The 14,175-nt window shown below is 49.0% G+C and overlaps 5 protein-coding genes across 5 annotated transcripts; all 5 read left to right on the top strand.

Annotated features, from left to right (window-relative positions):
* The first annotated feature begins 4,114 nt into the window (after positions 1 to 4,114).
* EV420DRAFT_806458 (uncharacterized protein) lies at positions 4,115 to 5,486 on the top strand. Its single transcript, XM_060483537.1, has 2 exons — positions 4,115 to 5,133; positions 5,180 to 5,486. The coding sequence occupies exons 1-2, from the start codon at positions 4,207 to 4,209 to the stop codon at positions 5,207 to 5,209; spliced, it is 957 nt and encodes a 318-aa protein (XP_060336842.1). The 5' UTR covers positions 4,115 to 4,206; the 3' UTR covers positions 5,210 to 5,486.
* EV420DRAFT_806493 (uncharacterized protein) lies at positions 5,438 to 6,586 on the top strand. Its single transcript, XM_060483538.1, has one exon. It carries the CDS (start codon positions 5,665 to 5,667, stop codon positions 6,235 to 6,237), a length of 573 nt encoding a protein of 190 aa, XP_060336841.1. The 5' UTR covers positions 5,438 to 5,664; the 3' UTR covers positions 6,238 to 6,586.
* Positions 6,587 to 7,204: 618 nt separating this feature from the next.
* EV420DRAFT_1743891 (uncharacterized protein) lies at positions 7,205 to 9,383 on the top strand (the record flags this gene model as incomplete). The annotated part of the gene is made up of 5 exons (XM_060480086.1): positions 7,205 to 7,224; positions 7,298 to 7,368; positions 7,764 to 8,396; positions 8,463 to 8,860; positions 8,916 to 9,383. The coding sequence occupies 5 exons, from the start codon at positions 7,205 to 7,207 to the stop codon at positions 8,937 to 8,939; spliced, it is 1,146 nt and encodes a 381-aa protein (XP_060336840.1). The 3' UTR covers positions 8,940 to 9,383.
* Positions 9,123 to 9,936, top strand: EV420DRAFT_806433 (uncharacterized protein). Its single transcript, XM_060483536.1, has 2 exons — positions 9,123 to 9,156; positions 9,214 to 9,936. Exon 2 carries the CDS (start codon positions 9,363 to 9,365, stop codon positions 9,795 to 9,797), a length of 435 nt encoding a protein of 144 aa, XP_060336839.1. The 5' UTR covers positions 9,123 to 9,156; positions 9,214 to 9,362; the 3' UTR covers positions 9,798 to 9,936.
* Positions 9,937 to 11,781: 1,845 nt separating this feature from the next.
* Positions 11,782 to 13,192, top strand: EV420DRAFT_1759288 (uncharacterized protein; the record flags this gene model as incomplete). The annotated part of the gene is made up of 2 exons (XM_060480583.1): positions 11,782 to 12,741; positions 12,789 to 13,192. 2 exons carry the CDS (start codon positions 11,782 to 11,784, stop codon positions 12,810 to 12,812), a joined length of 984 nt encoding a protein of 327 aa, XP_060336838.1. The 3' UTR covers positions 12,813 to 13,192.
* Between the last annotated feature and the right edge of the window lie 983 nt (positions 13,193 to 14,175).

The following is a 14,175-nucleotide window of genomic DNA, read 5'->3' as shown; positions in this document are numbered from 1 at the left end:
TCGACACTAAATCAACGGACGAGGCTTATCTTTCCCATGCAATTTCGTCCCTTCAAGCAGTACTGAATATTTACACCAGTGACTAAAGACCGCAGCGGATCCCCAAATGGAAGGTTTACAGGTGTCCATCAAAGATGGATGACCCTCGTTTTTGACGGCATTTGTACAGGTTAACAGCCACTGACAGAAAGTGGCGCCTTCCGCAGAGACTTCCAAAAATACTCTGAGGTAAGTATCATGAAGGCACTCAGGGACTTGATTTCTTTTTGACCCAGGGATGCTCGGTTTCGACAGCTTTTGAATCGTATTGATTGCCGGAGCCCCAAAGTTTTCTAATTTCTTCTTGGATGCATTGCTCCAGTGATTCAGATTGCGTCGAAAAGGATCAATGGACGCGACCGTGAATAAATAGACCGCGTATCCGGTTTAAAGTTCAGGCGGTGATGGCGGATGGCAAGAAGACGTTTCGAAGCTGGGCCGAGGCACTCACCGGTAGGCTTCATTCGCTGGATCCAGGTTGAAGTTAGCAGCTCAGGAACTGCGGAATCCGGTTCACCCAGGTACTTCTCTCATGCTGAAGCACACAGATCAAACTGCGATCAGGATTCGGCATAGGATCCCGATGTTGTACCGACCTTTCGCAGTTGTCAGGAAAGCAGCCGCATTCATTCTGGGAAGTCTATGGTTCGATTTTTCTCCATCCTCGAAAAAAAAGTGACATGCCTATACCCATTAACCTATCGGTCGAGCTCGAGTGACTTCTGCTATTTATGCTGTCAAGGTCAATTCCTCTCCGCCACTTGAACTGCACACTTACTCTGGGTGTCCAAACACCTTCCTTTACCAGCGCGCCATCAAGCAGCCAATGGTACCGTCTGTGTTTCAAACCATCATCTCATGGGTTGCGATAGGTATCATATGGTCCCCTTTCATGTGGTGTCCTCGGATATCTGTCTGTGATCGATTAATAAGTATAGGATTGATTATTTCTTCTTTCATCGCAGCGGCCAGCGAGGCCCGCCTACCTTAGATCTCCATGGGAATATCTTGGCATGCCTCTGGCAACTCGGACATGGATGACAGAAAACGACGATGGCGACACTAGTACGCCGTCTGTGAAGGGTCGTTATTGTGATTCGAGGCTAACCAGGATCTTCAATTTGCATAAACAAGATTTTGAATGTGGGTATCGGGGACTTTGATTGCGTTCCTCCATATCCACCCCTCGCGACTCGGATCCTGCGTCAATCAGAATAGCACATGAGACGACGTTAAATCATGCGCGAATTGAAATATGTAAGTGATATACAACCTTAGGAGGCTGTAACAAACTGAACGTACATATTTAAGCATTTCTATCTAAGCGCCTAAACTGTCGATCGGCCAAGCAGTCACTATGGCACAAGCGCCTATTCCACGAGGCATGAAGAAGGCGGCAACCACTTGATTGCTTACTACCACGAGCAGTCGGACATCAACGTACAACTAACCCCTCATAACCACCGCGACGTCCGATAGCGTTGATCTAGTGACCCGCGCAAGAGTCTTCCTGTGATACCTGTGGAAGAGGTCAGCACTACGTTCAGATACATCCTTGACCGTCCCATCGAGATTAAGAGCGCCGAAGACGTTTTTGTTGTGAGTGTTATTCTTGAAAAGTATAGTATGGACTACGCATTTGGGCGCTTCGAGTAGACGGTGATCGCCTCCCCCCTCGTAAGGGAACGAGCCCTGCGAGTGTTCTTCCTGACATTCCAGAAAGGGTGGAGAAATGAGGCGAGGCAGGTGCGAAGAACACACTTTTCATTCCGTTGAATTAAGACTTGGCAATTGAGGAGGTGAACAATATACCTGCGATGCAATACATCAGGTGAAACTATCACAAAAAGTGCAGCGATGTCGCACAAATTAGCATCGATAGGCAGGGGACGTTCTGGATGGATCCGAAAAACGCCGAATCAATTAGATTCCCTGGCCATCTTGACCTCCCTTCCCTTGATCTCCATCTCTTTTCTGAGTACTTTGGCCGTTGCATAAGCTTGTATGAAGCGAGAATAATAAATATTGACGTGAAACACCTCACTAGGAAATTACCAAGGATGAAAGATTCATCACTCGGAGGGTATTGTGCAGCGCGCAGCAATGTAGAACCATCACTGGAACGACAGAGCTGCCAATGAAACCCAAACATTTGCAAAGTTTTGGGAAAAAGAAATGGATAGACGAATATCTGGGGTGAGTCTCGCAGCATCATCTCTGCTATGCCTCGTACCCGTCGACTGGGTTCCCTTGGATATCACAGGGACGAAATGGGGTGCAAAGGTACCCGGTAGCGTGCCGCTGGGGAGGTGAATTACATATATCGTTCCTTTTCTTGCCGATGTAGAAAGGAATCCGCGGTCCTACGGATCTTGTCTTCAACAAAAAGGGAGTGAAGGCAGAACAATGAGATTCTGGAAGAACGTTCTCAACCAAGAGCGAAGGAAGACGCCGAGTCATTGGTGTTGTTGAGGACGGACCGTACAGAAATGAAATAGCTGTTTCTGGGGCACCTCGTAATCAAGTTCGCCAGAGAATAACGGATGTTATGAGATGGTGAAAGAAGCCGTGAATTCCTTGAATTGACGGTGTTCTGCTAAGATTGGATTAGCGGGGAAGTTTCTCAGTGAATAAAGAACAGAACGCACGGGCAAGCAAAGGCGCGGATCAGAGGACTTCTTCGGGAGTATCAAAAAGTCTGGCGACATAGGCGCCAACGCCATGCACTAAATGGTTCTATTTTCATCTCTCTTCCGATATGCGTGGAATGTAGTCACCATAGACGGAAAAGGCGATCCTCCAGGTAAACGAGGACAGCGTCAGCTTCAGGCTCATTTCCGCCCTTCCACTATCCATACAGCACTCCCAAAACTACGGACGTCGATAACTCGTTGGTGGTAGGCATGGCACTTGATAAGTACTGTATGGACCACCCCTTCGAGCGTTTCGACCGTAATCTCGTCTCTCCCAACAGGGAGCGACTGCCGCCGGTCTTGCTTTGTCACGGATGGAAGGAGCTGAGAGAGACCGCAAACAGGAATAATTGGACGCCAAAGAGCTGGACGGCATCGGTGCCCTCCATCTTCAACGTCTCCTTAGTTACCACAAGCGATATAGGGAAACAACCCAAATCTAGTGGATATCTTGGCTTGCGGAGCAACAATATGGGCGTGGACCTCTGCGTCCTGCAAACCGGTGACAGCAGTGCAACAAAAATTTGTGAGCCCAGGGTGGGGTGCGCGTAGAGAACAGACAATTATTTTCGCATTGTCGGTTGCCTGATTTGTCGGTGAATGAGAAGATGCTGGTAGACCCTCCGACCTCAGGCAGCATTCGATGATTGTTATTCGTGGAACCATCCTCGCAAGCACCAGGTGATGCTGCATAGATACATGGACTGAGGTTGCCTCTGACCAGATGCACAGGCTCGTGCAGTTACTGGTGGCTGAAATCCGTATTTCAGAGAGGATTTCCGTTCGCTGATAGAAATCGAATGGCGAAAATGATGCGGGACGAGTCGTCAAGCAATATATGTCAAGAGATCGTCAGGCTGTCCTAGGTTAGACTTGGGAAGAGCGCAGTGGTAACGTACAAAAATGGGCGTACCCATACGCCCATCGCGTCAAAGGAAACCTGTAACACCCCCAGCTGCTCTCCGCCTGACTTGATATACAAGCGCCTAAGCAGACGTCCATCAGCCTATAAAGTTTGTTGTCCTAGCAGCATACGATGAGATGCGACTTTCAACATGGTGGTGTGACCGGCGCCAGGTCCCAATAAGGTGGAAGCCTAGAACGATGTCATGTGGCTGTGCCGCGTACTATTCCTCATTAGGACCACTTCATCGAAGGTCGATCTTGGTATCAGATATATCATCCTTTAAATCGATTGATCATTTCCTGGGCTACCACCGTAGTGCAGAATGCAGCTTAGCCTTACATCGACAAACTTGGACTTTGAAAATTCTATACTCTGAGGCTTGAGCTAAGCTTATGTAACGTCGTGACGAATCGGTTACGCATTTCCATCAGTGGGCGCTTAGCCAGGACCTGCTGATTGCTAAAATTGGGACTCGGCAAGTCAATCCATCACAACAGCATAAGCACCCATTGTACGAGGCACGAAGAAGCAAGCCGCCATCTCTTGACTACCTACCATCACCAGCAAATGGAAACCGCAGTACAACCATCACCCATCACCACCGCCGACGCCCCCTTCAACGATCCCACTGATGTTGTTGATCTAGTCATCCGCACAACCGATAATGTCGACTTCTTCGTCCTCAGCGGGCTGCTATCGCTGCGATCTCCATCGTCGTTCTTCCGTCACGCTTTACAGAGCAATCGGCACACAGAGGAGAGAGATGGTTTTCCTGTGTTACGTGTGGTTGAGGACAGCACCACGTTCAGATATATCCTCCTTCTCTGCTACCCTAATGACCGTCCCGTTGAGATCAAGAGCGTCGAAGACGTTGTGGCGGTGCGCGTTGCGCTTGAGAAGTATTGTATGGACTACGCAATTGGCCGCTTCGAGCAGACGGTGATCGCGTCGTCCCTCATAAGGGAACACGCCTTGCGACTGTTCGTCCTGGCGTTTCGGAAAGGGTGGAGAAAATTGGGCGAGGCGGCTGCAAAGAACACGCTTTTCATTCCGTTAACTGAAGATGTGGCGATTGAAGAACTGAATGACATATCCGCGATGCAATACGTTATCCTGCGAGACTACCACAGGAAGTGCAGTGACACCGCACGGGCAAATCTCGACTACGGGAAAAAATTATTTTGGATGGAACCAGAAGACGCTGAATCACTCAGTTCTTCTTATTCTTATAGGTTCAACGACGGCTACTACGAGAGGACCGTGAGAATAAGAGGTACCGATGGTGAAAGGACGCGTTTAATCGATCAGTGGACACTCGATTACATTCGAAAGGTTTCGCAGAAGCTGCGCGAAACGCCTCATCCGGAAATCGCCACGGATGAAAATATCATCAACGCGGTCGTTTTGAGTAGTGGAAATGATAGCATAGCTATCCGCAAAATCCAAACACTCGCAAAACTTTTGTCGAAAGAAATCGATAGGAGAATTTCTGAAGTGAGTGCGGCAATGTCTTCTCTTCTATCGCTCATACCCCCCCTAGGTTCCTTTGAATATCAAATGGGAAAGATGAGGTGCAGAGACACTCAGGTAGCTTACGGATCGGAGTGAGTGTCACCTGGAAAGCGAAATCGCTGTATGCAGTTCCTTCTCCCGTTGTTATAGAAAATGTTCCCCGATATTGTCGAGTCACTGGCGTTGTCGAGACGTTCTAAGCAATGAGATGACACAGCTGCCCCTGGATTATAGCTGTATCAAACTCGCCCAGGAAATAACAGATGCTCCAAGATGAAGAAATAATGTCCATGTCTCCACGAAGACAGAATTTGGAGCGGGATTTAGGCTCTACGAGGTGTTCTCTATATCAGAGGGAGCGTTCCAACAGGATTAATGAACATAACGCACGAGTAGGCAAAGATGCCTTGAGAGAACTTCGGAAGCGTCAGAAATCCCGACAACATAAGCGCCTAAGCCACGAGGCACTGAAAAAGGTCCCTTCTCGTCCCTTTGCAGGCACCTGCCACCACCATGAATAGCACCGAACAGCCTTCCATAACCATTGCCGACCCACCCTTCAACGATGCCTCTGATCTCGCAGATCTGGTAATCCGGACATCAGATAACGTCGACTTCTTTGTCCATAGAGCCTTTCTGTCGCTCAGATCCCCTTCATCTTTCTTCCGACATGCGCTGGACGGGAGCCACCATACAGAAGAAAAAGATGGTTTTCCCGTGTTCGAGGTGATCGAGGACAGCGCCACGTTCAAATTCACCCTGCTCCTCTGCTATCCATACGACACTCCCGAACTTACGGGCATCGAACAGTTTTCATCGGTAGGGATGGCGCTTGACAAGTACTGTATGGACCACGCCTTTGAGCGTTTCGTCCAGACCGTAATCTCGTCTCTCCCAACAAGGAGCGACCGCTCCGGGTCTTTGCTTTGTCACGGATGGAAGGGGCTGAGAGAAACCGCAGACAGGAATAATTGGACGCCAAAGAACTGGACGGCATCGGTGCCCTCCATCTTCAACGTCTCCTCAATTACCACAAGCGATGTAGGGAACAACCCAAATCTAGTGGATATCGTGGAGTGCGCGTAGAGAACAGACAATTATTTTCGTATTGTCGGTTGCTTGATTTGTCGGTGAATGAGAAGATGCTGGTAGACCCTCCCCCCACCGCAGGCAATGTTCGATGATTGTTATTCGTGGAACCATCCTCGCAAGCACCAGGCAATTCTGCATAGATACGTGGATCAAGATTGCCTTTAGCCAGATCCACGGGCTCGTACAGTTACTGGTGGCTGAAATCCGTATTTCAGAGAGGATTTCCGTTCGCTGGTAGAAATCGAGTGGCGAAAATGATGTGGGACCTCGTCAAGCAATCGATGTCAAGAGATTGTCAGGATGTCCTAGGTTAGACTTGTCAGGAGCGCAGTGGTAAAGTATAAAAACGGGCGTACCCATGTTTTTCATTCGCCCATCGCGTCAAAGGAAATTTGTAACACCCCCAGCTGCTCACCGCCTGACCTTGATATACAAGCGCCTAAGCAGACGTCTATCAGCCCTATAAAGTTTGTTGTGCCAGTAATATACGATGAGATGCGACTTTCAACATAGTGGTGGTGATACCTGTGCCAGGTCCCAACAAGGTGTTGGTGTTGGTACCGGCACAAGGTCCCAAGGTGGTGGTGGTGGTGGTGTTACCGATGCTCAACGACCATGTCATGTGGCTGTGCTGCGTGCTATGTAGTGTTGCCGCGGCTCGGCTTAAAGTCGCTTGAGCCGGTGAGCCGAGTCTTAATAAGCCGAGCCTGAGTCTCTATTGGCTCAGACTCATTCTAGGCTCAAGCCCATATAGGAGCCGGCTAAAGCCGGGCTTGAGTCGCTTTAGCCGGACGACGATGCCTAATTTGGCCAGTGTGTTTTCTTGACTTTTATTGTCCCCTAGGTCACATAAAATCATGCCCTGTGGGGCGTACTATAAAATTCCAACATGAATCAAGGCAACTACACATCCAAGATGCTGATTAATACCATAAAACGGAGAACTGAAGTTTGAGCATCAATGCCCTTACAGATGCCGAGGTCAAGCCGAAGATCTTCCTAAAAAAGCGAAGTGACTGGAATTTACAGCTGTGTTGAAGATATATTTACATAGCTGCAAGCTGAGTTCCTATGTATCACCAGATGTTGATTCTAAAGGATTTACAAGCCCTCTCGCCTTGGAAAGTGCGTCTTAACCCAGTGACTTCCTTTTTAGATCATTAGTCTGAGCTCAAGCCGACTTGAGCCGAAACTTAGCTTAGCCGACACAGTGATTACCGACTCAAGCCGACTCGGCTCATGACAATTACCAAAGTCGGCATAAGTCTAGCCGAGCCGAGTCTAGCTGAGTCGCGGCAACACTAGTGCTATGTATAATACTTCCTCATTAGGACTACACGCACTTCATTGAAAGTCGATCTTGGTATCCGCTATATCATCCTTTAAATCGAATCATTTTTTCCTGGGCTACCACCGTAGTGCAAGATACAGCTTAGCCTTACATCGACAAACTGAGACTTTGAAAATTCGATACTCTGAGACCTGAGCTAAGCTTAACGCCGTGACGAACAGTTACCCAGTTCTATCACAGTGGGCGCTTAGCCAGGACCTGCTAATTGCTGAAGTTGGTACTCAGCAGGTCAATCCGTCACAATGGCATAAGCATCCCACGAGGCACGAAGAAACAAGCCGCCATCTCTTGACTGCCTACCATCACCAGCAAATGGACACCGAAATACAACCATCCCTCATAACCACCACCGACGCCCCCTTCAACGATCCCGCCGATAATGTTGATCTCGTGATCCGGACAGCCGATAATGTCGACTTCTTCGTCCTCAGCATACTTCTATCACTGCGATCCCCATCATCGTTCTTTCGTCAGGTTTTTCAGGGAGGAAATAAGCACACAGAGGAGAGAGACGGTCTTCCCGTCCTCGAAGTAACGGAGGATAGTGACACATTCCGAACCATCCTCCTGTTCTGCTATCCATGCGCCGCCCCCGAGTTTAAGAGCGTCCAGAAATTCCTGGCGGTGGGAGTGGCTCTGGAAAAGTACTGTATGGAACGTGCTATGGAGAGGTTCATCCAAGCTGTGCTCGCGTCATCCGTGATTAGCGAGCAACCCTTGCGGGTATTCGCTCTAGCAGTCGCCAACGGATGGAAGGCGATAGGAGAAGCCGCTGCCCGAAACACTCTTGCCATGCCTCTCAGTGAGGCGATATCAGATGTCGAGGAGCTGAACATCATTACTGCCTGACATCTGTATCGTCTTCTAGATTATCATACGCGGTGCGGAAAGGCCGCTCAGATCCAACCGGAGAAAGGACTGCAGCACCAATGGATTACTAGAGAGATATCTAGTCTTCTGTTCCTGCAGCGTAGCTATAGCTGTCCATGGTGCAACAATCGTCGACTCAACGAGGTGATGCGCAATAACGGCCGCGCTATCTATGCCCATTCATGGTTGACCGGGACCTACTTGCGCCTGGTGGATGCAAAGGTGCTGTTAGAGCCGCAGGTCGCTCTAGATGATCATATTATTGATCAAGCCGTTTTCGCTAGCACTAAAGAGTGCAACAGCAGCATGCATGATAAATGGACCAGCATTGCTGGCAGTCAGATTCGCCTTCTCGGAAAGATAGTGGCGGAGGAAATCGGCAGACGAATTTCAGAGGTGAGTGATAAGCGCTAGCATCCACAAACCCCCGTCCGATATTCCCATCGACTAGGTTCCCTTGAATATTGAATGGTAAAAATGACACGATGTATCGTCCAAATAAGAAGTATCGAAGTCCGGTATACACTTTGGAAGTGTGGGGAGAAAGAGTATGGGTATTCCGTCGAGTTGGAAGAGATCTGGAAAGGATCCTTCCGTAAAAGATGTTCTTTAGCGATTTCCAGCCCCTCTGATAAGTCGATTTCTTCGTCACCACTGAGATCTCCAGTAACCCATCGTATGAAGGCCGTCAGGTAGGTAAGCCAATATGCGGGCTGCTCGCCGAGAAACCGGACAGACTAATTTCGCAGGTGAATGAGGCAGAGTCTGTGCAAAGTATCATCCGAACGATTATAGGCACCCCTGATATTGAGTAGCAGTGACCGGCAACATTAGCGCCTAAGCCACGAGGCACTGAAAAAGGTCTCTTCTCGTCTCTTTGCAGGCACCTGCCATCACCATGAATAACACCGAACAGCTTTCCATAACCATTGCCGACCCACCCTTCAACGATGCCTCCGATCTCGCAGATTTGGTGATCCGGACATCAGATAACGTCGACTTCTTTGTCCATAGAGCATTCTTGTCACTCAGACCCCCTTCATCTTTCTTCCGACATGCGCTGGACGGGAGCCACCATACAGAAGAAAAAGATGGTCTTCCCGTGCTCGAGGTGATTGAGGATAGCGCTACGTTTAAATTCATCCTGCTCTTCTGCTATCCATACGACACTCCCGAACTTACGGGTGTCGAACAGTTTTCATCGGTAGGGATGGCGCTTGACAAGTACTGTATGGACCACGCCTTTGAGCGTTTTGTCCAGGCCGTGATCGCGTCCCCTCTCATCAAGGAACAGCCGTTGCGAGTCTTTGCTTTGGCGGTCGCGAACGGATAGAAGGTGTTGGGAGAGGTTGCGGCCAGGAATACTCTTGGTGTACCTCTTGATGGGGCGGAATCAGACATCATGGGGCTTGATGGCATCAGTGCACGCCATCTTCAACGTCTCTTCAATTACCGCAAGCGATGTGGGGAGGCCACCCAATTTTGGTGGATGGCTTGGCTTGCGAAGGAACAACGTGGCTTCACACTTCTGCAACCTTCCAGTCGGTGTGGACGATGTTGCAAAGATATGGTTTACCATAGTCTGAACATGGAGAATTGCTATTCGCATCGCTAGTTGCCTGATTTGTATCTTACACCGGTGAAGGAGAAGATGCTGGTAGACCCCCGACCGCAGGTGGCCTTTGATGACGGTATTATTCGTGGAGCCATCCTAGCAAGCATCAAGGAATGTAACGAAGACTCATGGATCGGGGCTGCTTCTAGCCAGATCCATGGACTCGCACAGTTGCTGGCGACGGAAATCGATAGGCGTATTTCGGAGGTAAGCGATGGGAAAACCTATAATATTTTTGTTGGCTGATATCACCCTTTGGGTTCCCCTGAAATTGAATGGACAAAATGACGGGGGATGGGATCTAGTCGAGCGTTATATGTCATGGGATTGCTGGGTTCTCTATAACGAAATTGTGAAGGGACCAATACCGGAGTAAACATGCCCATCCTTACCTTTGTTTTTCTCATTCGCTGGTCGCTCCCCGTAGTAAAGTGTGATATCCAGGCAATACATATGTGGTGAGAGTTGCATCGCTGATGAAATTATTCCCTCAGTGGAAAGATTGGTGCTGCTATCAATAAGGCATGAGTTTATATCCATGCTGTTAACTGAGCGTCTTACAAACTGCCTTCTTGGAAGATTCGTCTGCTTGACGAGTACGAAGTTTGAAGGGCAACCTGTAAATTGCAAATATATGTTTGTCCCTGCTTGACTCCGCCTCCCCGAATTCGTCTCCTGCCAGACACTCTCTACCGCCTTCAACCCGATTTCACTTATCTGAATTGAATTTTGTGTTTTTACACGTCGTCATGTTCGATATCTATGGTCCTAGCTGCCTAATGCCTGCAATTTTCCGCCGAATTTGGACTCTATTCATCTGTCTTTTGAGAATGGCTCCCAAAGACTCTTCTATGCTTCACCAATGACTAGTAACTCGCCAGTCGGTCCACTGTTGTACGTCGCACTATCTCGCTCATCCTATCTCACAATTGACCGTTCCTTTTCCACGAACAGCGTCAACCAATCGTCCATACCAGCTCGCTAGTCCTAAACGATCTGCTGCCTTCCTCAAAACCTAGAGGTAAATTCAAGCCACAGATGCTCGTGGGCTCCAATTTCACAGTTCCCGGGCCGACCTTTAGTGACAGTCTAACACAGTAGGACGGACAGCCGAGCCACAACTAGACTGTGAACTGGACGATGCAATAAAATGAAAGGACCGTGCAACCCGGTAAATTTGCCATCACTGTCTATCAAGAGTCTTATCAAGTTTAGTTTCAGGTCTCATGGGTTCTATTTTCCAAGCTAAAGTCACCAGCTCATGACAAAGTACTCATCATTTATATGCGAACAACACGTTCCCCCGCCTCTTCCAAATGGACAATTTGAAACGCCACACTGACTGATACAACTTTCCATATAGCCTCATTTGCCCAGGCCGGCTTCTTCCAGCAAGCTATCGCCGGAGCTCGAAGCATCCGTAGTACTCTACTTGTAGTACTTCAAAGTGTGATCTTCGCTTTCGACGTCAGATACTGTATATCATCCTTCAATGAATCACACATGATTAGGTTACCACAATACAGAGTACTGCAAAGTAAAAGTTAGCTTTGAATCCAAGCTTGGAAGTCGTGACGAATCGAACGTACAAGTTTAAGCAGTATACAGGCGCCTTTTAGTCGGTCACGATGGCACGAGCGCCTATTCCACAAGGCACGAAGAAGCGAATTGCCGTTTCTTACTTAGCTACTATCACTAGCAGATGAACATCTACGCAAAACTATTTCGCAAAACCACCGCCGATGCTCCCTTTAACGATCCCACCGACAGTGTTGATCTGGTGATCCGCACAGCTGACAATGTCGACTTCTTCGTCCTCAGCGCACTACTATCACTACGATCCCCATCGTCGTTTTTCCGTCAGGTTTTGCAAGGCAACAAGCACACAGAAGAGAGAGATGGCTTTCCCGTCCTCGAAGTGAAGGAGAACAGTGACATACTCCGAACTATCCTCCTGTTCTGCTATCCATACGCCACCCCCGAGATTAAAAGCGTCAAGCAGATACTGGAGTTGGGGATGGCGCTGGACAAGTACTGTATGGACCATGCCATGGAGAGGTTCATCGCAGCTGTCCTCGCTTCATCCGTGATTAGTGAACAACCCTTACGAGTATTCGCTCTGGCTGTCGCCAACGAATGGAAGGAGATGGGAGAAGCCGCGGCGAGGAAAACTCTCGCGATACCCGGGCCTCTCAATCGGGCAATATCAGATGTCGAGGAGCTGAGTGAAATCAGTGCCCGCCATCTCTACCGTCTCCAAGACTATCATATGCGGTGCGGGAAGGCCGCTCAGATCCAAGCAGGGACAGTAGCGCCGCTTCCCTGGCTTGACGGAAAGTCTTCTGGTCTTCTGTTCCTGCGCAATAACCACAATGCGTATGGATGTCGATGGTGTAATAATGTGGTGCAGATCGTGGCGTCCACAAAACATGCAAATTTCTATGGCCATCCATGGTTGAACGATACCTACTTTCCACTGGTGAACGCAAAGGTGCTCTCCGAACCCTTGCCACAGGTTGCTCTAGATGATCGCATTGTCGATCAAGCTGTTCTCGCTAGCACCAAACAATGCGGTCGAGATCAGTGGGCTGAAATCGCTGACAGTCAGATTCGCCTTTTCGGTAAGATAGTGGCGGAAGAAATCGAAAGGCGAATTTCAGAGGTGAGTGACGCCTATATCCACAACTCCCGTTTGACACTATCGTTTAGGTTCCCTTGGACATTGAGTGGTAAAGATGACTTGACAGTCCACGGAATGTCAGAATGGGAGGTGGTATCGAGTCTAGGGTAATTTGGAACTCTGGGACGGGGGTGTCAGTGACGAGTTTAGGCAGTCCTTGAAGTCCGTTGAGTTAGATTGACATCTGTAAAAGGCCCTTCCGTAAAACGTGTTCTTAGTATCTACCAACTTCTCCGACCAGGCAGTCCTATCAAAACTCGCGATGACCTCATTAACTTATCGTATGAAGGAAAGGACCTCCACCATGCGTTATTTCAATTCCGAGTCCTGTGCATACAGGATTCGGTCTATGCTAACTGCATCTCGAATAAGGTGCTGACTGCGAACGAGGAGAGTCAAGGATGAAGGCAAGATTCAGCCCTTCTCGTTTGCTTTGTCAGCACCTTATGAGCATTGCCTCACACGTTCGGCTGATGCTCAACGCCCAACTGCATCTCGGTGGCGGTGCGTGATGGTGATTGTCCGATAATTTGCCGTGCCGTGTATGCCGAAGTCGCCCAGGTCAATGTCACATGTCACACTTGTTACGCGTTTTCTTTTGAGCCTTTACCAGACGAGACTATGCCCTTTATACCCTCATATCTCGTGGTCCTGACACCTCTCTCATGAAATAAATACTGCTGGTAGGAGCGCGGCCTTAGCCTTAGTCCCCAATCCTCATCTTGTCATGGTCCACAGGCATCCATTCAAATTCAAGTCCGCTGGGCCTACAATACGAGACATGGTTTCTTGATACCGTTCTTCCATATCACACCCAAGGGCATCTGGACCGTGATGTAAACGAATGCTGAAGGCATTTGCGCTCTCGAAAATGATGGGAACTCCAGGCGAATCAAGTCGACGAGAAGGGGAAGAGAGGGCGGTTGGTCTCCATGGGAGTTACGGCGCGCGCAAGAGGGAACATCACCACCAGTGCACGTGTGCACTCCTCAGCTGGGAAGCGCACTTTGAGGGTGCTGTCAGTCCGGTGAAAGGGTTTGGTTGGCAGAGTATCCATGTATCCCACGTGTGTACGTACTGCTTACTGATTCTGGTTTGATCACTGACCGTGTACTTGTAGGGTAGACCATCGTCGATGGCGGCATCCTGACCGACTTTTACGCCGAACATCGTCTTAACGACACAGAACGAACGTCTTAGGTTGTCTCCGGAAAGTATAGTAGAAGTACCTGTACGTTCTTATGATTGGCGTTGTGGATGACCTGTCCTGACCTGCCTTCATAGTGTTCCTGCACCTTGTCAAGCAGCCTCGTTCGACTCAGCATCACTCAATGCCCTGTTCAACCTACCACTGACTGCGAAGGTGTGCTCTTTCCTTCTGTATGTTTGGTTTGTGGTTTATGACCTGCTTGTGGT

The sequence above is a fragment of the Desarmillaria tabescens genome, assembly GCF_030435595.1.
Source record: "Desarmillaria tabescens strain CCBAS 213 chromosome Unknown EV420scaffold_4, whole genome shotgun sequence".
In the NCBI taxonomy this organism is placed as follows: Eukaryota; Fungi; Basidiomycota; class Agaricomycetes; order Agaricales; family Physalacriaceae; genus Desarmillaria; species Desarmillaria tabescens.
The sequence above is the reverse complement of the archived record's forward strand: the minus strand, read 5'-3'. Positions and strand labels throughout refer to the sequence as shown.

Bases quoted from the DNA above. Each gene is read 5' to 3' on its own strand.
- EV420DRAFT_806458 (XM_060483537.1), top strand. From the start codon at position 4,207: ATGGAAACCGCAGTACAACCATCACCCATCACCACCGCCGACGCCCCC. The intron at 5,134-5,179 runs GTGAGTGCGGCA...TACCCCCCCTAG, and splicing joins TCGATAGGAGAATTTCTGAA to GTTCCTTTGAATATCAAATG.
- EV420DRAFT_806493 (XM_060483538.1), top strand. From the start codon at position 5,665: ATGAATAGCACCGAACAGCCTTCCATAACCATTGCCGACCCACCCTTC.
- EV420DRAFT_806433 (XM_060483536.1), top strand. From the start codon at position 9,363: ATGAATAACACCGAACAGCTTTCCATAACCATTGCCGACCCACCCTTC.